We start from the raw sequence: 24,392 nt of genomic DNA, 5'->3' as shown, positions 1-24,392 counted from the left end.
TGGCATTATTTTATTTTGTTTAGGGTCTGGTTTTCATCGGTTTGTTCTGTTGTTTCTAGTTCGGTGTGTTTTAGAGCTTGTTGCTCTTCTGTTCTATTTGTTGGTTTTGGGACAGTTTTTGTAGAGTTGTTTCTGCTATTAATATATTTCACTTATTCATCGAGAAAGGGAAAAAAAAAATGATAGTAATTAAATAAAAGAATAGAACTTCATTCATCAAAAAATTAAAAAAAAAAAAAAAAATTATTTATTCATCAAAAAAAGAAAAAAAACAAAGAATGGAACTTGGGGATTCACCTGAAGAGAGAGCTTGTGGGGCTTGAGTTTGAGAGACCCAAATGGAAGAAGAGAGTGAGAATGCGAGAGATAAACTTGGCCATGCATTTGAAGAAGTGGAGATGAAGAAATTGTGGTTTGGAGAAGCATTTTTTTCAGTTTGCTCACTGTGCGAACTGCGAACTATCGACCATGAATTTGGGTTCTCAAAGGTGAGAAGGGAAATACGGAGCTGCTGCGGAGGATAAGCCTACTCTACTCAAAGATGTCACTTTCCGGTGAAAAACAAGATAATTTTCTGTAATGTTTCGTTGGAATGGTTTCAGAGATGGAAGGTTTGCATGGAATGTAGAGGAAGCAACTGCAAGCGCTGTGCAAGAAGCATGGCGTGCCGGCGAATTTGACGAATCGTCAAATGGCCGATAGGCTTACTTTGCTTCTTAAGGTACCCCTTTGATCATAATTTTTTTACCCGTTTAGTTCATTTGTCTTTCAGTTATTGTTTGGTTACTAAGAAAATGGAGGCCAAGTATAGGAAAATTGAAATGACGGGTCTATATGTTTTGGTTTGGTTCTCGGAAATAGGAGAAAAAGTTAGTTCCATTTAGGCCAAATGGTTGTGTTGGCATCATTTAGCCGTTTCGATTTTCAAAATTGATAAATTTGATGAACATTCAAAACTTCATTTCCTTATCTTCCTGAAATATGTTGTTTGCTTTTTCCACTTCTAATATTGTGAGCAATTTTGCCCTAAATATGGTATTGTACACAGGAAGAAGGAAATCCCATAATCCAAGGTCAGTCATGCTCGAATGATTTGGGGAAAATAAGCAGTGAAAATGAATCTAAGGTTGTGTATAAAAATGCGAAGAAAGTTACGTTTAGTCCTGAGAATGAAACATTTATATTTGTAGGTTCGGGCTTGGATTCAGATTTGGATAAAGACTACACTCCGGTGAAGAAACGAGCGTGCAAGACAAGGTCTACAGTGAATCCTGTGCCGAAAAAGCAGGTTCAAGTTGTTAAAAATGCAGGGGAAATGGCAGTCTCTGGGAAACTTACGGATGGACCGGTTAGAATTGCAAGGTCTAGAGCGCAAGACGTGGTTCAAGAAGATGCGGTGCCATTTGTTCCGAAGAAGAGACCGAGAAGATGTGCAAAGGTTGAAGGTATGGAGGTGAAAGATGTTGGGGTTAGTGATAAACTGCCTCCGGATGTAGTTTTGGGTGATAATGTTGCTGGTGTTATAAATGCTCATGATATGGTAACGAGAGGTTCGAGGAAGACGAGGAATGCAAGAGGTAATGATGGGGTTGTTTTGTTGAATGAAGACAAAGGTAATGTGGGAGAAGGTGCTGAACATGAGAAAATGGCTAAACGATCAAGACGGAATGTGACGAAGGAGAAAGGATCTGCTGCACTGAGTCAGGAAATGGAGAAAGTTGAAATTGTTGGTAAGATGACAAGGTCCCAGACTCAGCTTGAGGGAAAAGCTTCTGCAGTTGCTGGTGGAACTAAAACTGTTGAGGTTCAGGAAGAATGTGAAAGGGTTCTTCAACTTGAAGAACCTTTGAGGGTTTAAGTAGAGAAGGTTCGAAGCGGAAATCTGTTGCACTGCAGAAGGGAAGGGTGAAAAGCAAAATTCTTGCTGGGGAAGGTGCTGAACCAGGAAAAGTTCTGAGGCGCTCAAAATGAAATGCGACAATTGACAAAGACTCTGAACTGTTGACTGGGGATTTAAGGAAAATTAAGGCTTTTGATAGTGAGAGTGAAACCCTTGTAGATCAGGAAGAATGTGAAGTGGTTCCTCAAGTTGAAGAACCTCTGAAAGGCCCAGGTGCTATTGCATCTAGGCAGGACTCTGTTGTGTCCCAGAAGGCTGAAAAGGTAAGGAAGAGACCTCTGCCAAAAAAGGAGACCAGAAAACGATCAAGTAATGCAGATGTGGAAAGAGCTACTGAAGTTGAACCAAGTGTAGAACCTACAAAAGAAAATGAGAAGGAACATTTACTGAATGGTCGTCCGAGGAGGTCCAAACGCAACACATTCAACTCTGGTGCTCCCACGGTGGGAGACCTGGGGAATCATGAAACTGTTGAAATTAAGCAGTCAAGAGAATCACTTCAAGAAGGAAAGTTTTGTGCAGCGGAAGAACGCCTGAGGAGGTTCAGTCGGAATGCTTGTAGAAACAATTCAGTTTTTATCTCTGATGAAGTGGATGGAGTTGCTGATGGAGCAAGAAAGGATGGGCAAATGAAGTGAAAACGCAAGCCAAACCGGAAAGAAGAATGTTCAGTTATTGAGAGTGAACATTTAATTGACAGATCTTCAAGATGATCCACCCATAATGTGTTGGAAAGTGAATTGGTTGCACCTGCAGCACTGACTTGTAAAGCTGTTGAAATAGAGCAATAGAACAGCCGACAATCGATGATATTAGAGGACGCTCCATCTTCCAAAAGCACTTTGGCCCTTGACGGGCCTCCAGTTGTAGCTACTGGGTTGGCGATTCTGGACACTGCAGGACACCAAATTGATCCAGACTCATGCTGCATTGAAGAAATTCCAGGAAAATCTATAGAGAAGCAGAAGGGATCCACGAGGCCGTCTAGTGCAAAGGGACTTCATTTCTTTGAGGTCTCAGATGTAAATTCTGACTTGAAGGAAGTCATGGATAGAACAATGACCATGGAGGAAACTCTGCTTCCATTACCAGTGAAATTATCCTTGGATGATATTACTGACGGTGACATGGATGATCGTTCATGCCCGCTGAAAAGCAGAGGTGAGATTCCTGATGACGATTTGGTTAAACCAGAGCCAGCGGAGTTCCAAAATATAGTTAGGAACGTGATTTCCTCTAGAAATGCCTCTCCTGCTGATTGTCTGTTGCCTCTCTCTCTCTCTCTCTCTCTCTCTTTGCTTTTGTTTTGTTTGTTTGTTTTTTTTAGATCACTTGCTTTTGGTTAAGACATAAATGTATTACATGTGTGCTTACCTTGTTCTTAATAATTCACAGGTGAAGCTTCCAACCTTTTGGATTTGAAAAGAAGATTGGAAATAGAACCCTTGATAGGTGAAAACATGAACCTCAGAAATGATAAGGAAGATGACCAACCATTAGTTCAGGAGGATCGGAACCTAGAAGATGCTAATGAAATTGCTAAACCAACTATTCAAGAGTTAGTTGCTAAAGATTATCAGAGTGAACTTAGGGAAAGTATTGGCTCAATTAAAAATATTAAACATACCTCAGATAAAGCTGACAAAATTAGTGCACTTGATTTATTTGAAGGAGAGGAAATTGCCCCAGCAGAAATATTTGTAGGGGCCGCTGAAATAGAGCAAGCTATTCCAGACTCCAATCTACTTACTGCTGAAACTGATGAAGGAACAAGTGGCCACAGTGCTACAGTTGCAACTCCATATAGACCTGCACCAGAACGTCAGGGTGAGGATTTTTTTTTTCTTGGATCTCTGCGGTGTTCTTACAATTCAAAAAGTTGATGTTTTGAAGTAGTTTTAAATTTAAGTGATTTCTTTGACCATTTCTCCATTGTAGCAGTGTCAGGTATTAGCAACGAAGTGATTGATCACTCTCTCCATACTTTCTCACCAGAGAAAGATGCCCTAGAAGAAGGTTAGTTCCTCGGTTTCTCTTTTGTAGGTATGTGACCTGGTTCATCTCTTTGATTTTTTTTTTTCATTAATTTTTTATGCGCAGAAGAGAATCAGCCTGGAGCCCAAAGTGTTGCACAATCCACCACAATGACTGAAAGAAGCAACAAAAATCATTTTGGAGTAGAAAAGTATTCTGGTGGGATGGAAATTCCTAATGAAACAATTTGCATAGATGAAACTTCAATAAGCGCCGAAATGGAGAAAATAAGGGCTGTGCTGAACATGACAAATGACAACGAGAATGAAGAGGCATTACTTAGTGGAGGCGGCTCACCTGCTTCTGATGAAGATCTTATTAACAGTAGTTTTGAACAAAATTTAAGGATGGATGGTGGTTTCCTTCCTGATTTAGACAATCGAGATCGTCAGGCTGCTGGGGAGAAAGAAAATGAAGTAGATGGAAACTTTGATAAATTTTCTGATGCAACTCGAGTGAGCTGTATGCATCAACTTTCTTCTGGCGGAAGAATCAATCCTATTATCCCAGAAGAGAGGGATACTGGGAGAATTGAAAATATTTCCACCACTATTCTTGGATTACAATGTGAGGGCATGTGACAAGCTCATATTATCTCTAAATTTTTATTTTAAATAAGTTCTTCAAAATTTACTGTTTTGCTTCTATGTCCTCCAATAATACCTCACCAGTACGAACTTTTTTGTTGCAGCTCCTGGTTCTGCCAAAAAGGGCATCTCCTCTCGCGAGCCCACTTGTCTGAAAGACGATGTGGAACAGGAAGAAGGTTAGTTTCGTAGTACTCTTTCAAGGGACAGGGTAATAGTTTGGCTAGTATTAAAGTACTTTCTGTTCACTCAGACCTTTCCTTAATTTTTAATTTATCGTGCCATTTAATGACACTACTTGTGTTAAGAAAGAAGGAAACACCAGCCATGAATCTGAAATGGTGGCCGGGATTCCCAAAGGAAAGGACATCTTCCTGTGTGCATGCATGTCTTTCTATGTGAATCTCTGCCTAGTGTTTTTTTCTTACCTGTTTTGTAAAAACCATATAATTGTTTAAGCAACATGTTTTCCATGTGGCAATCGCTTATTTCGGTGATAAATATATGTCCTCTTCTATGCAAAATTTATCAGTAGACAATGAAATGCAAGAAAAAGGTTCCCCACCCCCAACCCCCTTTTTCTCTCACTTACGATTTTTGAAAGCAAATTTTTTGTAACACACAATAAGTCATTTTATATTTTTCTTTTTTTCAATTTGCAGATGGTATTCATCTTAAAGATCAATTTGTATTATCAGTAAATGACAGCAATGCTATTGGGAGAGGTGTTGCTTTGTTGCATGAAGCAGAAAATTCAGTTTTATCCACTGTTAAGGTTGTTGACACTGCAGAGGAGAAAAGAGAGACAAGAAGTGCCCAAACTGATTCGAAGTATGAAAATCCAAAGGATGCTGCAAAAGAAGGGGTAAAATCAGTGTCTTTGACTGATTTTGCTCTTGAGATGCAAGGTGGAAACAAGAATGAAACTGCAGACGTGCAATGTTTTTGAGAACACTGTTGAAATGGTGAAAGTCAATTCTGAGGTCATTGGAGGAATTGACAAATTGAAGGAGGAAGGAAAAAGTCCCGGCAGTTTTAGAAAGAGAGTCTGATGCTGTGTTCGTAGATTATGCTTTCCAACAAGTTACTTCAAGGGATTTTGGTGGCCATTTTGTTGAAGGGGAAGTTGCTGAATTCAGTGAAAGTACTGATCTTGATAATAACCGTCCAAGTAGTGCAGTTGTACCGAATGAAATAGCTTATACAGTGACCTTGGAAAAAATGGGAAGGACTCAGCCACCTGCTACTCCAGCTAAGCATGAGAAGCCATTCAATGGTTGTGAGAATGAATTTCTAAAGATTGATGCCACAACTGTATCTCCTTCAAATGAAGTCCTATTTAAAGATCACGAGGTTCTAGAGGAGACATCAAATGAAGTTGTACATACTGTTTTGCAAGTGGACGAGGTGAGGTTTGGAAAATCTTGACAATCAAAAAGTTGAAGATTCTCCAGAGTTGGATAGAAGTGCTTCCATTGGCTCAGATGGCCCTATGTCCATTGATCACAAGCCTGCAGATAGAAGTGATAATTTTGGAACTCTAGATGAAGATCAGGAACTGAATGATGACAGTTTTGAAGCTCAGAAGGTAGACCGTGATGATAATAAACAGTTTATTCCAGAAGATAATGGTGATGGCTTGGTTGAGAAAGAACGTGGTGAGAATGACAGTGATTATGATGTTTTGTCAGATAATTTCCATGAAAACACAATGGTTGCAGTAGATGAAGCTAGTGAAGGAAGTATTGGAAGAAAAAAGGATTCTGAGAAAGTTGAGGATGGTGCTAAGTGGGTGGAGAACACACCTGTTTCTCTGCAGTTATTTGATTGTTCCAGTAAATGGGATGAGAAAGACACTGAGAAAACCAATTCCTTTGCTGATACCTCTCGTGGCAAACCCGAAACACATTCAAGTTGCATAATTGTCTCATTGCCGAGAGTTTCTTCATCACATGGTATCTACAAATACAAAGCAATGTTTTATTTATTTTAGCAACTACTCTACTTGTATACTTCAATTATACATATCGATCACTGGGTTTCTGTTTGATGATATGACATATTAATTTAAAAATGGTAAATGATATTCTCTGTTAATTGTTAAATGCAGGAAATGAAAATAGGTTTGACATTTTTACTGAGCCAAACAGCTATGATGCAAAAGAAAAGGAGATGACTGATGATGGTAGAGGTATGGTTGTAGTTTAAGTTTGACTTATCAGATTTATCAGTTTTACACACAAACAGTGCCAAAACACATTTTCATCCTTTATATGCAAAGTTTTACACATAAATAGTGTCAACATATTTTCATCAGTTATATGCAACAATCTTATAGAAATATGTTCACCTTTCCCAGCAGATAATGAAATTTCAGTGGAGGAAAGTGTAGGGGTCCAGCAAAATGAAGGTCTAGTGGATGCTACAGTGGAAGTGCGACATTTTCTAGAAAGTTTACTGAAGAGGAACTTGATGGCCAAAATGGTGCAGTAACACATGCTGATCATAATGACATTGATTATTTGACTTTAAATGAGCCTTTATGTGGCAATAAAAGGAGTAATGTTGATGAGACTGAGGAAGCATTTGGTTTCAATAAGCTTGATGTCATGGTTGTTAGCGGTGATGACTCTGGCAGATGTGCAGGTTCTGAAAAGTTGCATGTTATTACTTCAGCGAAATTTGAAGTGGGTGCTAATCACATTGCCCTTTCAACAGTTATTGCTTTGCCGAGTTTTGGTAAGTGCTCAATTCCTTGATCAACATACGCTAGACATTTTTTTAATGAGTTGAGTTTTTGGCCCCAAGGGAAGGGGGAGAGGGAAATTTGAACCAATGACCTCTGCATCATTAGGTATGAGCTTCAGCCAATTGTACTTCCCCTTGGGTAATAAGCTATAGATATGACAAATTCTTGCATGATGTTCTAGTACTTGATTGAATATTAGAATATATTTTTGACTCAACTTTGTATTTCTAGGAACCGAAGAGAACAGATCCTTGGAGGTCCATCTTGATTCTCACATCATTACCAGTCGGGAGATGAATTTAATTTCAGGGGATGGAGAACGGGGTATTGCAGAAATATGAAATGGAACACTGGAAGCCAATCTGATAAGTAAGCACGTTGAGAATTCTGTGAAAATGAAAGAAAATGCAATGAGTAGTGAAAGATAAACGAGATTCTGAAAAGCTTCTTGGGGAGCTTGAACACCAAACTCATTTTGCCGTTTCAGATGAGCCAATTTTTAGAGATGGTGGTAGATCAAATGTGCAAGATGATATCTCTGCCATTGTTCAAGAGCATATTGATTGTGAGAATTATGAAAGTTCTTGTGTTTCCATGCATTTGATAGGAGCTGCTGTAATCAATTGCTTCAATAACGCTTCAGGCAGGCCCATGGCAGAAAGCACTCCTGACGAAGCTGACATGCTGTTGAGGAGAAACTTGTTGGTGCGAATTACTCTGAACATGATGTTATACTGGATCGTGCTCATGAAAACTTTAGAGTTGTAACAGATCAAGCTAGTGAAAGAAGCATGGATGCAACTACTGATTCTGAGAATATTCAGGATGTCAATGAGTGTGTTGAAAAAGCACAGATTTCTCCAAACAGAACTAAGAGTGGCACTGAAAGGATGAAAAAAATTCTTCAGATGTCAAAATATCTGTTGAAAGCTCTTGTGGCAGGCCTCAAGTGGGTCGAAGTTGTGCTACTACTCTGCTGGGTGTTTCATCACTTCATGGTGAGCACATTTGTTTAGATATGAGTTTTATAGTCTGAATTGTTTACTTTTTTGTTGAACCTCATCTACTTATGTTGTTGACTCATTGTATCATATATTTCTTATGTAAGGGAATATACTGATCAAAATTTGTGTAAAATTCATGTAGTAAATGGAGATAATTCGCACACTAGTTTGAGTGCAGGAGAGGAATATGAATCCGGCGTATACAGCAAGTTTTTAGCAATGATTTAGAAGGGAAGGAGATGGCCAATGAAGACAGAGGTAGGATTTATATAGGTTTGAACTTATTTATCAGATTCTGCTCATAAGAACAGAGGTATTTAAGTTTGAACTTATTTATCAGGTTAAGGAATGCAATCAATTTTTGAGTATTTTTCTCATGTACAATACTTTAACTTCCCTGGGTTTTAGGTGATAATCACTATTAACTCATAACTTATTCCAAAAGCTTAAGCTAATAAAAATTGATATGTTTAATCATTTAAGTAATATTCTAACACTTCCCTTCTCGAGTGAGCTTAAACTCACCTTTAATAAGTGATGCTAAACACATAAAATATTTAATTGAAATAAGAGGTAAATAAATGATACAATGTTCGAACTCAGAACCTTTGCTTTGATACCATGTTAAATCACTGCTATTTTAAAAGCTAAAGTTGATAGGAAATTATTGATTTAATCATAAGTAATATTCTAACAAGCATAGCTTTCACAAACCTCCCATCTTTCTCTCTCTCTCTCTCTTTTCTTTTTTTTTTCCCCTGAAATAAGAATTTAATTTATGTCAGTGCAATAATTTTTTGTAAGAACTTAAGATTATGCTTTATTTGAGAATAAATACCCAGTTATATATATATATATATCACGTGGATTGAAGGTACAAGTGAACACTATTACTAAATCTTATTTCTTTTACCCTCAGCAAGTTCTGGAGCATGGCTTCTTTCAGTTACTAACAATTTATGTCTTTGGAATAACAGAAACTAAAGCTTTGGAGTTGAATAATGACTCACATGCATTCACCAGTTGGGAGATAGATTTGTTTTTGGGTGACAGGGAACAAGATGAAGTTGAGAAATTAGATGGAGGGGCCTCAGTTGCCAATCCGGTGAGGATGCCAAGGAAGTGACACAGAATGTGGTTATTACTGAACAAATTGCTGAAGAGAAACATGGTGATCACGAGCATCACGTGGCAGAGGATGTTTCACAGATGGAGGGCACTCACCTTGCTGTCTCAGATGAGCCTAACTGTCAAAATCATGATGGATCAAATAAGCAAGGTGAAGTTGCTGCCATCACCCAAGGGAATGTTGGTGGTTGTGAGAATATTTACGGGCTTATTAAGGTTGAGAGTTCAAATAATATCAAATATTCTGAAATACTGATGGATGCTGCTGAGATCAATTGCAGTAATCGTGTTACTGCAGATGAAGCCATGGTAGAATGTGGTCACAATGAATTGAAACAAGTAGAAAATATTGCCAACCCTGGTGCTGAAGACATTAAATTTTCAGCTGAAATGGATGATTATGAACATATAATAGCAGTGGAGTTGGACCAAGATCTGCCAAAAATAAATGCAAAAATGGAAGAAATATCTCCTGCTTCCACAAATATGGTTGTTGGTAGAGGTATATCCAAGTTTTGGTTATTATCAAAATGCCTCCTTTATGTGTAATTTGTGCCTAGATGATTGATAAATGCTCAAATTGTTTTGCAGACATTGCTGCTGAAGTTGCCCAGACTCCACAACTGAAGTTTGGGTCACCAAAAAAGATAAAAAAGTCCAGATGTAAAATTGAAGGAAAGCATTGATTTGTCTACCAGACCGTTGAATTCTTCAATGGTGAAAGGAACCCAGTGTAAAACTAGTCTGATACCAACAGCACCCAAGAATCTGCTCAAAACTCACAATACGAAAGAGAATACGCCAAGCACCAAGAATGATCAAATTGGTAACATTACAGCAATGAAAACATTGGCAAAAAGGCGCCCATTGGAGGATCTCCAAAATAATTAGATTCAATTGGTCCGGCTTGTGAGTTAGTTTTTGTAGATTTGGCGAGTAATGGAGTTTGTATTATTTACTGCATGGCATACCTCATGCAGTGTAGCATTTCATTGACACTACATTTTTTTTATGGTATTTTTTTTTTTTTGGGTCAATTGTACAACTAGAATATTTTTAATGTGCACATATGGGCTTGCGTGATTCAATTTGCTTGGCAAAGTTATTTTCGAAAGCTTAAAGATTTGTGTTTTTAGAAACAGAATTTCTGGAGAACCGAGGGCAATAACTTTTGCAGAATTCACATTGACAGAATCTTGACTGTCCATTTCTTTACAGCTTTTGATCCATATATTACATAAGGATGGATGTAGTTTGAAGATTTACATCAAATCTATGCATCCTTAGCGCAATGGCTCTGTTTTGTGGGAACAAAATCATATTCAGTACTACACAATCAGTTACACCAGAAAATTTCCTAGAATCCTAGTGATGTCAGGATTTCAAAACAACACATATTCATTAATGTTTTGATTTGATGTTCATTGATTGGGCGGTGTTATTTTTGGTGCACTTTACCAAACCCACTTTAATTGATGTCCAATTTTCTTGTTTTTTCATGCCAAAAATTCACAACCCGCGTCATTCATTTTTAATTTTTGTTTATCTAGCCTACCCTGATGAGGTTATTTTGGAACTTTTGATTGGGTTGCCCAACACCCCTACAAGCAAGTGTGAATCTTATATGAGAAATGATTTTTGCACATCATTTGTACATCTTTTATACATAATTTTTAAAAAACAATTATTAAATTTGTAAGACCCACAAGGATCCACATGTAGAGCTTACAGATTCAATAGTTGATTTTAAAAAAAAAAAAAGTGAGGTACAAAAAATGTGCATGTAACATATCTCGTCTCATATACCCTCACAAAATACTGGCAACTAATTTGTATCCATCCAAATCCAAATCCAAATCCAAATAAAACTTATAAAATGACACATATTTTAACCCAAAAATTAAAAGAAGAAGTAAAAATAACATGATTTTTGAAAATCCTCTTTAGTGGATTATCTGTATTTGGAAATATCTCGCGCTGGTATCCATTACTTGATGTTAGGTATTTATAAAATCTCTTCTATTTATTTTGTTTCATTAAAATGTGTCTTGATTACAAAAAACTATCTAATATGAGTAATTAATAAGAAGATAAATATTGATAAGATTCAACCTCAGAAAAAAATAGAGAAAGTTTTGCGCTCTCTTATATAAATGACTTTGATCACTTTTCGAATGTATGAAAGAGAATGACTTTTGTTGAGGCTGTTAGATTTTATTTTTATTTTTATTTTTACAAAATAAATAAATAAATAAATAACAAACCCAAATACATGCTTTTCCATAAGAAACGAAAAGAATTAGGAGAAACTACATTGTACCTCTCAAAATTTGACTACTTTTGCGTTTTAGCCTCTAAAATTTAAAAAATAACATTTAACCCACAAACTACTAACACTTGACAAGCTAATCCATCCATTAAGTTTTTTCGTCGTCTTTTTGGACGGCATGTGAGTCACATGCACCGCACGTTATTTTTAACTACTTAAACTCTCAAAAAGTTCATGGAAAAATAATACACTTTACCCTCTGAAATATAACTACTTTTGCATTTTGGTCTACAAAGTTTAAAAAGTAACTTCCAACCCCCACAACTACCAAATTAATGAATTATGACAAAGTAGCTCATCTATTTATTAAGTTTTTTTTTCTTCGTCTTTTTGAAAGAAATGTAGTAAATTTGGACCCCTTGAAGTTACTAAATATGGAATTGGAATTGGAAAAATTCTAGGGAGATCGTGATCCTCCTCCTTTTCTTAAATTATTTATTTATTTATTTTTTTTTTTCTAGAGATGTTAAAAGGAGTAATTCTTATACTTAATTTAATCTTAAATAACCCAGTAATGGATAAGACACTTAAAAATTATGTTCATGTAATGGTAGCGCTGTCAATTAAATATGGGAATATTTGGTATTCCAATAATGGGTAAGACGCACTTAAAAGTATGATCATGGGATATTGCTTTTTCTACCATTGCAGCAGAAATTTTTCTTTGCAGCATGTGAAGGCACATGCAAGGCCACCTCCAGCTGTTTTAATCAAATTTGTGACATTTTTTATGATTACTTCTTTTTATATATATATATATATTTATGATTACTTATGTGGGTTATATTATGTTGATTTTATCTGTGCCCGTCATTTAATTACTTTTGTCTCTAACTCTGATTCGTAAGGGTTTTGGTACAATTTTTTATGAAAATTGACACTTTACACGTGTCATGTTGTAGGGAATTTGATATAACGAACTGCCTGAATTATCAAAAACTGGGATCCAGCAATTTCAAACCGTAGATCCTGATCCATTGTTACACTCATTCTCCCTCAAAGCCCCACCTCCCAAGGTCCTTTGTGCTTCCAAAAAGGCCAGAGCTTGTTATCTAACACAGACGCACGCACGCAGACCAGCTCCACTCGACTCTCCCTCAAAGCCCCACCTCCCAAGGTCCTTTGTGCTTCCAAAAAGGCCAGAGCTTGTTATCAAACACAGACACGCACGCACACCAGATCCACTCCGAATCCATCTGAATTAATCCTCTGCTTCAAGGTACACCCTTTTGCTTCTCTTTTCTGTCCTCTTGTTGCTCAATTTGTTTTCCTTTTGTGCTATATATTGGTGCTGAATTGATTTGAGTTTTCTAGCCTTTAATTTTTCTTTGCAGCATCCTATCCATGGCAGAACTTTTTTTTTTTTGAAATTCTCCCCACTTCCCCCTTTTTTCTCAACGGTTTGCAACCTCCAGAAGATCCATAAACCGATCCAATCCTCGTCTGACACCTCCGGCTTCACCCTAAGACAACACCCAAAAATCCGATACAGATCCGGAATTAGCGAACGAAAAACAAGCTAGCGCCCCTACTACGAGGAAACCGAAGAAGTAGATCCGCCCATAACCGAGCCCCTCCGCGCCCTAAAAAGGCCGATCCAGAAGAAACCCTAGGCCGCCGCTGCTGCAATCCGCCACAAATCAGACTGGAAGCCCAGAGAAGAGAACCAAAACTTGGAAACGAGAAAAACATCTGCCGTTACACCCCATAAATCGAAAAAAAAAAAAAAAAAACCACTTCTCCATCCCCAAAATGACGAGAAAAAACCACTTCTTCATCCCTAAAGGACAAGAAAACAACAGCCCTTCACCTCTAAGGTGCCGGCAAAGCACGTAGAGAGAAAGAAAATTATTGGTAAACAAAAACTACCACAAACCACTAGGGAGGAGGGAAGCGTAAGGCGTCCCTCCTCCATGAACACGCTCGAAAAAAGATTTTTGCCTTCAGAGGAAAAATCGCCTGAGAGAGAGATATTGAATCCATGGCAGAACTGATGGCTCTTTTGATTCTACTGTCGTCCTTGATTTCAGGTATCAGTACTTCTCTTATTTTGTTCTTTCATTGCAGCATTCTATCGTTGCAGAGGAATTTGATTCTACTGAGTACATGCATGAATATTTATATGCTACACTAAATTTTTTATTTTTTCCAATATTCAATTCAACCATTAACATCATATATAGCTCCGGTATGAAAAATAAATTCCAAATTAAAGTAACTCATATGCATAGTAAATGACATGTAACTACCCCTGACTAAAAGACAATGTAACAGGTTTTCTTGTAAGATTGAGATTTAGAGTAGATCTAGATGGAATTGGAAGAAGGGAATTCAAATGGATAATTACTTCATAAACGGAAAAAATATAGAAATTAGGCAAATCCTAAGATGCATAATTTTATGGTGTGATCACCCCAATACAAGCACACGAGGGATTGCTTAATGTTTTAATATTAAGTAATGGAAAATGCTATTTGCACTTCAGGTGCACAACAGGGGCACATGGGGGTGTGCTTCTGTACCCATGTTGTGCACTTGAAGTACAAATAACAAGCCCCTTAAGTAATATTAAGCTATCACTTCCCCAAGTACTTAAAGTTAGGTCACAAACGAAAATAATTACAACTTCACATATACCCTCCATATATGACGAACTTCCACATCGTCTTTTCCTGGAGTTTGGCCATAAATCCAATTCGATAACTCTTAACACCTCTTCGTAGTGCGTCTATAATGGGATCCACACTGCTGTCGCTGCTGATCAGTTGATTACCAGTTAAGTAGGAGTTATGGCCTGTGAATAGGAAGTAATGATCAGCAAGTTGGGCATTCATGATGTCTTGGTGCACCTGGCCTGTATATATACAAATTAAAACAACTCCAATTCTTAGATATATATGTTTATCAAGGAACTTGCTTCAATATTTTAATACTTAAATTAATACTTACAAACAGGAAGATTAATTGATATATAAGTAGATAAGATTAATTACCCTAGGAGGATGGAGAGGGAAATTAAGATCGCCAAGGAGATATCGGAAGAAATTAAAGCTTCAAGATGGAGGCTTCACAACTCTGCGGTAAGGCCATGGGAGGGAAGCCAAAAGTTTTGGAACAAGTGGCTCATATTCTGAGCGACTGTCCGGACGGCTTGAGGAAGCGTTCGGACGCCGTCTGGTGTGGTCCGGATGGCCGAGCAGACGGTGAAGTCAGTAGCTCAAGGTTTGGAAGAAGGTCCGGACGGCCAAGCAGACGCTGAAGTCAATATGTCTCCTTTCGCTCAGGGTCTGGATGTAAATGCGATGACTGCAGACAGAGCTAGGGTTTCTAGCTACTGTTCGGTCACTAGGCGTAGCCGTTCGAACGCACGTTTGGGAAAACATGGTTTTCCCCTCTTTTGAGATCCCTATCCTTTCAACCGGTTTTCCCCTCTTTCCCACTGTGTTTCCGTGCGATCTTGGAAGGGTTGTAGGCCGAGTCGAAATCTTTGGATCTAGATCTACGCTTCACTTCCCATTATTGCACAACACGCGCCTCATCAATGGATTCATTGGTGTCCTCCGAGTTCACCGATGGTCGTCGTGTCTCCAACCGCTTCCACGGATCGGCGTGTGGCACACACGCTCCGGGAATCTTTCTGGCACGTGGTGGCCATGCTCCCCTCACCCACCTTCCTCCACCAAGGCTTGCGGCGGCTTTAGGCGGATTCGGAGATTCTTGCTAGCGAGAGGCCTCCACTGGTAACGCGTGGCCCTCACGCGCCACCAGTGGCGGATCAAACTCCCCTCCCCTCAACTGGGCCTCTTTTTTTTTTTTTTTTTTTTTTTTTTTTTTTTTTTTTTTTTTTGGTTCATAGTAAATTATATGTAACTACCCATTGACTAAAATACAATCTTCCCATAACCCACAAGAATACCAGAAGGCAAACCATTTATCTTTGAAATTATTGAAAATAAAGTAAAAATAAATATCTTAAAATGAGTTTAGAGCATTCACAACGGATCGTCTATATTTCAATTTAAAATAACTAACCAAAACTTACTTTATCTAGTTTAGCTAATTTATCTTAACTTTATATTATTTATTTATTACTTTTTTATTACAAGTTCACACCATTCAGTTTCATCAACTGTTCTAGAAACATCCAACAACCCTCCAGACTACACGAAAAACATTGAAATTTCTAGAAAACTTACCCACCGAAAATTGCCAACAATCAGCCCTGCGCTGAAGATCTTGCTCTTGAGTAAAAGCAAAACAGAGTTTTCATCAGACAAAGAAAAGCAAATCAGAATGGATTCAATTCAGGAACCCAAATGTCCAACCTCAACCTTCCATGTACGTTCTGGAAAACCCAAGTGTAGAAGTGAAAAAGCACTATAGAAGGGTTCGACAAAGGTCGTGGGGCAAGTACACGGCGAAAATCCGAGATCCCAACCTTCACAACTTGCGTGTGTGGCTGGGGACCTTCGACACAGCTATAGAAGCCTCCAAGGCCTACGATCGAGCCGCGTTCAAGCTCTGCGTCTCGAAAGCCATCCTCAACTTCCCACTCTAAGTCAGGAATAGAAGCTGCGTTCGACGAGAGAAAACGGCATCGTGACCGATCCAGGGTGTCAATCTCTTGGCTCCAATCTCTCAAAATCCTCATTTTCACACTACCCTACATTTGACCGATTCGGCAGAAGATGCTTCAACGAAGATGATGGAGAGGTAGTGGCCGATGTGGGTAGGAGAAAAAAAAAAAAAAAAAAAAAAAAGAAAAAAAAAAGAAAAAGAAAAAGAAAAAGGAGAAAGAAGAGTATGAGAGAGAGGGATTTGCAGAGTTTTAAGCATAAAATAATAATATATTTGTGAACAGTGCATCACCAGCTGTGGTGATGCACTGTTCACAAATCTATTATAACCTATTTTAAGTTTGAAGTAGAGAATTCGATGGAGGGTGAATTTAAGAGTTTTGTTACCTCTAGTCAAAAGTAGGTTTTACATGACTCTCTAAGAATGCTCTAACTAACCAATATTTAGATCTAAATTGAGTTTCCAAAATATGGTGTTTTGATAACATTTGTTGCAGTCATCGGCAGAAATTTTTTATAGCAAGAGGGCAATTGTAATTGTGCACTTTAAATCTTTTGCTTTGAATTATAATATTATAAATGGGTGCTCCTAGAACAGTATTAATACAAATTCATTCTCACCATTTGCATGGGTGGTTTTGGCACCTGAACAGGTAACATCAAGTTCTTGACATTCAAAGAAATTAAGAAAAATCAGTTTTTTCTTTTCTTTTCTTTTCTTTTCTTTTTTCTATATATATATATATATATATATATAAATTATATATTGGAATTTGCAGAAAACATGGTGTGTGGCTAAACCTTCTGATAATGACAATCGTACACTCGATGAAAACATTAAGTTTGCATGCGCCGAGGTAGATTGCCGGGTTGTGCTAGTCCACTGCCCCTGTTTCTGCAAAGACAAGTACCTTTTCGCCTCGATGGTAATGAATCTTTACTATCAGGAAAAGGGTCGGATTAGCATAAATTGTGATTTCAAGAACTCGGCTATTGTTATCAGCAAGGATCCAAGTAAGATGTAGAAATTTTTCTATAACTTTTTATTATTATTAATTTATTATTATTGTTTTTGCTAATATTTTTATTATGTGATGTGTATCTGTGCCGACTGCTTAGAGATGATCTTTTTCTCTGAACTGCAGGTCTTTCGGACTGCACTTTTGCATGAAGGTCGAAATTAAGGGCGGAGCTAGAAATCTTTTTGTGGGGGCGAATTTATATTAATTAATATATAAAATTCGCCCCCACAAAAAGATTTCTAGCTCCGCCCTTAATTTCGACCTTCATGCAAAAGTGCAGTCCGAAAGACCTGCAGTTCAGAGAAAAAGATCATCTCTAAGCAGTCGGCACAGATACACATCACATAATAAAAATATTAGCAAAAACAATAATAATAAATTAATAATAATAAAAAGTTATAGAAAAATTTCTACATCTTACTTGGATCCTTGCTGATAACAATAGCCGAGTTCTTGAAATCACAATTTATGCTAATCCGACCCTTTTCCTGATAGTAAAGATTCATTACCATCGAGGCGAAAAGGTACTTGTCTTTGCAGAAACAGGGGCAGTGGACTAGCACAACCCGGCAATCTACCTCGGCGCATGCAAACTTAATGTTTTCATCGAGTGTACGATTGTCATTATCAGAAGGTTTAGCCACACACCATGTTTTCTGCAAATTCCAATATATATATATATATAGAAAAAAGAAAAGAAAAGAAAAAACTGATTTTCTATTATGATTTAAGAGACACAATTAAACATACTTTTGTCTGCAACCCCTATCTTAGTTTTTATGTGTTTTTGAAGGTTGTTTTACTTTAATATGAAAGAACATTTTACCCTGGCAATGGGCACAGGGGCGGAGGGAGGGGGGGTCGAGGGGGGTCAAATGCCCCCCCTCAGCCCCCAAAATTATTATTTTTCTCCTGTAGAAGTTTTCCTCCGCCCCTTGTTGCCCACCCTCAGTTACTATTTAAGGGGCAAAAATCTTTCATAGCACTCGAAAGACGAAGGAATTGTGTCTGTGTTTCCCTATTTTTTTCACACCATTATTTGTGTAATTGTGTCTGTATTTCAGATTTTCAGAGGGTTAGGGAGTTAGGGCTAGAGGACGAAGGAAGAAGACAACTCAAGTCTCTTACCAAAACGATGCGTCTAACTTAAATGAGAAACGATGCGTTTAACGTCTAACTTAAAGGAGAAGAGAAACGTTGCGTACGTTGGTTAAGTGACAGTCATAAGTTTGACAAAAAAACAAAAAGAGTGACGGTCGTAAGAGACAAAACACATGGTTTTTTTTTTTTTTTTTCTTGACTTTTTTTAATACTTTGATAACTACGAGAAAGAAAAAAAAAACATGAAAATTAAATCATTTAGACATAAAATAATATTTTTTATTTTAAAAAAAAATGATAAATTTTAGATTTTCAAAAAATTTCAGGTATGTAATTAAATTTTACACTGATTTATTTTTAAATAACAAAAATGTATGTAATCTCTTATATTTATATTGCTCAATTAAATTAATTGTTTTTAAATGTATAGCTTTTTATTACATATTATAATTGTATGAAATATATAATTGTATTTAGTTCAGATTACGGAGAACAACAATAATTCCATTAACCTCTAGTCAAATTTTAAATGATGTTGTCTCGAGATTTATTTAGCAAATCTACGAGTAGATTCTTGCTTAAGAACAAAATGTTCTGATTACTATCTTAATGAAAAAGACTAAATCCTAAAAACATATCTATAAAAAGGAATTTGTCAACACCATAACTTTTCAAAAACACAATTTGAAAAAACATTATTTTAAAATATGACAAAATCATGCAGGCATGCACCGATTTCAAAATATAAAGTCTTGTCGAGGATAAATGAATAAATTAATGTTAGGCTTAACAAAACAAATTGTAAGTTACATATATGTATTTTAAATAATAATTAAATTTTGTTGAATTATTATTTATTTCATTACTTATATATTTTAATATTTTTAATTAATATTTAATTAATTTTATTTTTTAATTTTGACCCCCCTAAATCAAAATCCTGGCTCCGCCACTGAATGGGCATATTAATTATCTGGACACTATCGGGTCATAGCATGCATTAAACTGGATTTACTTTTGTTGTGATTACAGCAGTTTACAGGTTACTAGCTATGTGGTGCAGTAAGAATTGAGATTACATTGAATATTTTTTTTTTTTTAAGTTAATTTTGAGCTTTAATGTATGAGAATATTTTAGTATGGTTATGATTTGTTGAATAGGATTATAGGAGTCGGTTTTAAAGATAATTAAGAGGAAACTGACGGCTGTCAGGCCAAATTAAAGATCTTAATTTTGGACAGCTTAGCATCTAATAGAGTTTAAAGACTTTAAATTGAAGAAAGGAGAAGAGAGCTCTTCAGAAAATAAAATTATGAACAACCCAGTCTTTTTTTAATTAAACAGTAGGGTCTCACGAACGTGAACGAACTCTTTTCCACGTAATAAACTCCCAATAAGAATAATAAAGTAAGCTTTTTGTGTTATGATTAATATTTTCTGCCCCATAAATAGTAAATACACACTTTGTACAACAAACGTACAACGTCGACGCTGCATTGTGAAACTCACTTCCTTCGCATGTAAACCCTCCAATGAGTACAATTTCTTTTTCATCATTCCTTCTCCACCATTTTGCGTCTTCAGTCTTTAGCACGTACGGCGTCATTTTACAAGGAATATCGCCTTCAATTTTTACTTTTATAATATTAATTATAATGATTATAATAATAATAACCGATGGACCTTCGATCAGGTACGTTAGATCATCCAGGGTCCCATCCCTGCTGTTGACATGCTAGGAATTTTACCCCTACCTTGACCACAATTTGACGGTCCGTAGTTAGGGGAGCATCACCGCAAGTGGGACGAATCCCCTAAATGAAAAACCCGTGGATGCTACCACATGGCGGATCCGTAAAAATTCTACTTCAATTCCCCCCTATATGTTTCGTTGCCGGCTCTTTAGAAATCAATGGAAGGGACTTCTCAGCTGCACTTGCCTTTGACACCACAATGAGGGAGAAAGATTTTCTATGATTCGAATTTGAATGGTCATGATGCAGCGGATTGACGCAGGTATATTTGAATGGTCAATTCACATTTATAATGGCTATGAGCCTATGAGATGTTTAAACGAGATATATTTCTTATATTGGTTGACGATTTAAATTCTTAAAAGCTTAATTAAATGATATTTGCAGTATGGATCATTTACATAATCATATTTAATATTTAGGCGTATATTAATAATTATAATATTTATTGTTTTGATGTATTAAAATATTTATTGAATGATTAATTTTTTTTAATAATATTAAAGACAATAAGTGACTTAACGGGGTATTAAAATAATTTTGTGTATTCAATTTCATTTAAAATATTAACGTGTTGAGTATTAATTAAATTATTAAATTTGTTATTATTTTTTTTTAAAAAAAAGAATGCTTGGTAATTTAACGGTATGTACTAAATTTTCCCTCATTATAAAATAATAATAATAATAATAATTATAGATATAAAATCAATATAATTTTAAGACAGTAGTTAGTCATTTGCATCCGCTTTTCTAATTTTATTTTTTTAAAAAAAAAAAAAAAAATCTAAAATAGCTATGCCAATGTGAATGCCTCATTATTCTTACGAACTAGCGTTTTAAAATTGAAGATTTTAGACACATTAAATCACACATGATCATACCATCATATAAAATATTAATTAAAAAGGTAAATATTTAGCATAATATTTGTCAAATCCTAACACAAACATTGACAATATTTTTGGCATTTGTGACGAAACATGGACCTTTCTAACTTTAACCAATATGTATTTTTTTATTTGCAGCTTGAATTTATATTATGGAAAATCCTTAATTTGAATTATTAATTAAGCACAAATGAATGATAAGACACACCTTAATCGAGACGAATCGATCAATCAAAGCTCTCCCCCTCTCATTTGTGTTGTTCTTGGTCCATTACTATCGAGATATTTAGATATAATATTAATTAAGTTAATCAAAACATCCTAAACTGTGTTTCTATCTTCTATCTGCCAAAGACAGCAAAGAAAAGGCCATGGGAGGTGTTGTATTTTAATTGGCTACATTCTGTTGTAAAAAACGCTTTCATAACATGGACTCCTTATTTCCAAAGGACTTCCAGAAGAATTATTGCAAAAGATTTTATTCTAGGATGGAAAGGACTGAACAAGGAAATAATCTGCACAGAATATTACTAAAAATGAAATATCCTAGTGAAGGAAATATTATGGGGACTTTACAGCTTAGAAAAGTCAATTTTCCCTACAGATCGTCTCAACGCCCAAATGCCAGAGTTTGGAAGCCTAGCTCACAAACTCAGAGTCCGATACTTGTCCGGACGCCACCAGCGGACGGCTAGGTCAGTAAGTTCAAGTCCAGAAGAGGTTCGGACGCCCCAGCGAACGCTGAAGTCAATAAGTTCTCATTTGCAGAGAAGTCCGGACATAGATGCGATGATTGCGGACGAATGAGTTATTTTATGCAATCGCCCGGACGCTAGAGTTGTGGGTCTAGATGCGCTTCCAAGATTTTATGAAGAAGCAGTTGCGAGTCCGAATGACAAAAGACAAGTCTAGACACCGCCTATGGAAATCCAAATTTGTGTAGAAGACAAGTCCGAATGCGCTTCAAAGTTGTGGGACTTCTAGGTTGTGTTATTGTAAGAAATCTGAATAAAATTCCAGTGTAATAAGAGAAGGTTTTTAGACAGAAATTATTAGATGTGCTAATTCTTTTAGAGTTGTTGTGTTGTAATCGTTTAACCGTTTGAAGTCTAACTAGAGAAGAGCTCTAGTTAAAGGGATAAAGGGATAAATTGAAGAACTCTTCAGACAAGGGTCTGGTAGAGAGGCGCACAAGTATAGATACTTCTTAAAGTTCAAGGTATGACTACTACAAAGGTATTGTGAGTACTACTATCTTGTAACTAGCTATTTCTTATGTTAGTTGATTTCCTGGGTTTGGCTGCCTCGGAGTGGTTTTTCTTTTTGGTGCAAAAAGTTTCCACTTCATAACCAAAATATTTGTGTTCATTGTTTTTCTCTTTGGACTAGTTCAGTGTTTTTGTCCCAGAATTGACAGATGGGGAGTTTGTTAGTTTATTGGCTATATTCTATAGACAAAAACACTTCCTTATCAAGACACTGCTTTATCAGGGACAGTGTAATTCAGAAGCTTTTCAGACATTATATTGCAAAATTAATATTCCAAAATGGAAAGGACTAAACAAGGCAAGATCTACAATGTATTTCTTAAGAATTGAAAGATTTTGGTACAAGGAAGTTCTGGAGACTTTACAGCTCATAAAAGGTGGTTTCCTCTGTTGACCATCCGGATGGCCAGAAGAAACGTCCAGACGTTAGCCAGTGTTCGATTCCTGTTAGAACGGCCCAGAGGACGAAAACCATAGAGAACTCATGTTCGCACAAATGTCCGAACGGCCCTGCGGATGCAAACCACAAAGACTGTTCGATTAGATGTTCGGACACCAATACGAAGACTGTGAACGGAGGAAGTGTTCTATGCAACCGTCTGGACGTGCTTCAACAAATATTGAAGATTGCTACCATCCGTCCGGACGCCGCCTGGAAATCCGAGTTTGTGTCAAACTAGGTTTTCTGAAGCCTATTTAAAGGGGCTTCTAGGTTGTGTTCATTCAGGAGAATTTAGTGGAGAATTCCAGTGTGCTAAGATAAAGATTGTTAGGCATAAACGTTTTATGTATCTCTCTTAGAGTTTTGTTTTGTGTTGTATTAGTTTTATTGGCTATATTCTGTTGACAAAATCATTGTCATGTAAGGTTGCTGCTTTAACAGGGTTGCCGTATTATTTCAAAGTCTTCAAATATTCAGAGTTTATTTCTCTAATATGGAAAGTGCCTTAATATGACAAGTTTCAGTGTCACAAGCATGAAGAAGGCAATTTCAGAGTTCCAAGAAAATTCTGCGCAGTTTCCAACTCAGCAAAAGTCGGATCCATTGCATCCGTCTGGAAGGACCAGAGACACATCCAGACGCCCATCTGTGTTCGAGAAGATTCCTAACAACTCAGTATTTCAGCATGCATCAGTTTGGACGACAGGGCAACACCGTCAGGATGCTTTTCAATGTTCGAGAAGAATCTAAAATCCTTTGCAGACATGGATTGGTGAAGACAACTTGCAACCATCTAGATGCTAGGGCATTACCGTCCGGACGCGGTCCTTAATAAGGCAACACGTGAAGCGCATTATGGAAGTCAATTGTAGTTTTCTGTCCGGACGCTCTATGCCTACGTCCGGACGCCGCCTAGAGAACTCCGAAACAGTGTTAAATTAGGTTTTCAAAAGCCTATAAATAGAGGTCTCTAGGCATGTATTATTTATAGAATTCAGTATTGAATTCCTTTGAGCTTAGAGAGGGTGTTTAGGTAGAAATTGTGAGATTTGCTAGCTCTCTAAAAGTTGTCCATTGTGTGATTTGATCGTGTGAAGTCTAGCTTAGGGAGGAGCCTTAAGCTAAAAGATTCCATTGAAGACCCCTTTAGGTAAGAGACTTGGTTGGGAAGCGTTCACGTATAGGTACGTGTTAGAGTGACGATCGCAGCATCGGGGTCTGTGAGTTTTACTGCTTTGTTGCTAGCTTTGTTTTCTAAATAGTGGATATCCTGGGTTTGGCTGCCCCTGAGTTGTTTTTCTCTTAAACACACAGTATTTTATTTTTCACAATTCGAATAGTAAATACAAGAAAGTTTTGATGGGAGCCTACCTCGCTATTTGAGTTGATCTCGAACAGTCCACCTATTTGATGGGACAAATAGGCCCGATTGGGATGCTCTCACATTTTCTACCCGGATTGCTTCGGATCCATATTATTCAATTCAAAAGTTTAAACATATAGGGTTGGTAATAATTATATTATATTTATAGAAAAATACACTTTATCCTCTTGGACTATTACCTGATTTTTATTTACAAAGTAATATCTGGGATCCCTATATTACT

At 36.9% G+C, this 24,392-nt stretch overlaps 2 protein-coding genes and 2 long non-coding RNA genes across 12 annotated transcripts; all 4 read left to right on the top strand.

Annotated features, from left to right (window-relative positions):
- The first annotated feature begins 262 nt into the window (after positions 1-262).
- On the top strand, positions 263-1,881 carry LOC133866684 (uncharacterized). Its single transcript, XM_062303295.1, has 2 exons — positions 263-721; positions 1,049-1,881. Exons 1-2 carry the CDS (start codon positions 692-694, stop codon positions 1,856-1,858), a joined length of 840 nt encoding a protein of 279 aa, XP_062159279.1. The 5' UTR covers positions 263-691; the 3' UTR covers positions 1,859-1,881.
- Positions 1,882-2,704: 823 nt separating this feature from the next.
- Positions 2,705-10,480, top strand: LOC133866683 (uncharacterized). 4 transcript variants are annotated; one of them, XM_062303294.1, is made up of 12 exons: positions 2,705-3,061; positions 3,296-3,727; positions 3,842-3,916; positions 4,001-4,501; positions 4,626-4,700; positions 5,184-6,476; positions 6,632-6,712; positions 6,884-7,260; positions 7,502-8,268; positions 8,417-8,532; positions 9,252-9,904; positions 9,994-10,480. In XM_062303294.1, exons 1-6 carry the CDS (start codon positions 2,707-2,709, stop codon positions 5,468-5,470), a joined length of 1,725 nt encoding a protein of 574 aa, XP_062159278.1. In that variant the 5' UTR covers positions 2,705-2,706; the 3' UTR covers positions 5,471-6,476; positions 6,632-6,712; positions 6,884-7,260; positions 7,502-8,268; positions 8,417-8,532; positions 9,252-9,904; positions 9,994-10,480. The 4 variants fall into 4 exon arrangements, with proteins under 4 accessions (XP_062159278.1, XP_062159276.1, XP_062159275.1 ...); XM_062303292.1 differs by having other exon boundaries at positions 3,839-3,916; positions 9,309-9,904; XM_062303291.1 differs by having other exon boundaries at positions 3,839-3,916.
- A 2,216-nt stretch (positions 10,481-12,696) lies between these two features.
- Positions 12,697-24,070, top strand: LOC133866526 (uncharacterized). Of its 6 annotated transcripts, XR_009899885.1 has the most exons (4): positions 12,697-12,950; positions 13,066-13,761; positions 21,680-22,294; positions 22,567-22,581. It is a non-coding gene; the product is annotated as an uncharacterized LOC133866526 (long non-coding RNA). The 6 variants fall into 6 exon arrangements; XR_009899884.1 differs by lacking the exons at positions 21,680-22,294; positions 22,567-22,581 and adding an exon at positions 23,310-24,070 and having other exon boundaries at positions 12,708-12,950; XR_009899883.1 differs by lacking the exons at positions 21,680-22,294; positions 22,567-22,581 and adding an exon at positions 23,304-24,070 and having other exon boundaries at positions 12,708-12,950.
- Positions 16,939-17,520, top strand: LOC133866527 (uncharacterized). Its single transcript, XR_009899887.1, has 3 exons — positions 16,939-16,961; positions 17,088-17,322; positions 17,454-17,520. It is a non-coding gene; the product is annotated as an uncharacterized LOC133866527 (long non-coding RNA).
- Positions 24,071-24,392: the final 322 nt, after the last annotated feature.

Source organism: Alnus glutinosa, chromosome 4, assembly GCF_958979055.1.
Source record: "Alnus glutinosa chromosome 4, dhAlnGlut1.1, whole genome shotgun sequence".
Taxonomy (NCBI): domain Eukaryota; kingdom Viridiplantae; phylum Streptophyta; class Magnoliopsida; order Fagales; family Betulaceae; genus Alnus; species Alnus glutinosa.
This window is presented reverse-complemented; position numbering and strand designations above follow the sequence as displayed.

Excerpts from the sequence above, each read along its gene's own strand:
- LOC133866684 (XM_062303295.1), top strand. The coding sequence starts at position 692 with ATGGCCGATAGGCTTACTTTGCTTCTTAAG. Across the intron at positions 722-1,048 it reads GGCTTACTTTGCTTCTTAAG|GAAGAAGGAAATCCCATAAT; the intron begins GTACCCCTTTGA and ends TATTGTACACAG.
- LOC133866683 (XM_062303292.1), top strand. The coding sequence starts at position 2,707 with ATGATATTAGAGGACGCTCCATCTTCCAAAAGCACTTTGGCCCTTGAC. Across the intron at positions 3,917-4,000 it reads GAAAGATGCCCTAGAAGAAG|AAGAGAATCAGCCTGGAGCC; the intron begins GTTAGTTCCTCG and ends TTTTATGCGCAG. Across the intron at positions 4,502-4,625 it reads CACTATTCTTGGATTACAAT|CTCCTGGTTCTGCCAAAAAG; the intron begins GTGAGGGCATGT and ends TTTTTGTTGCAG.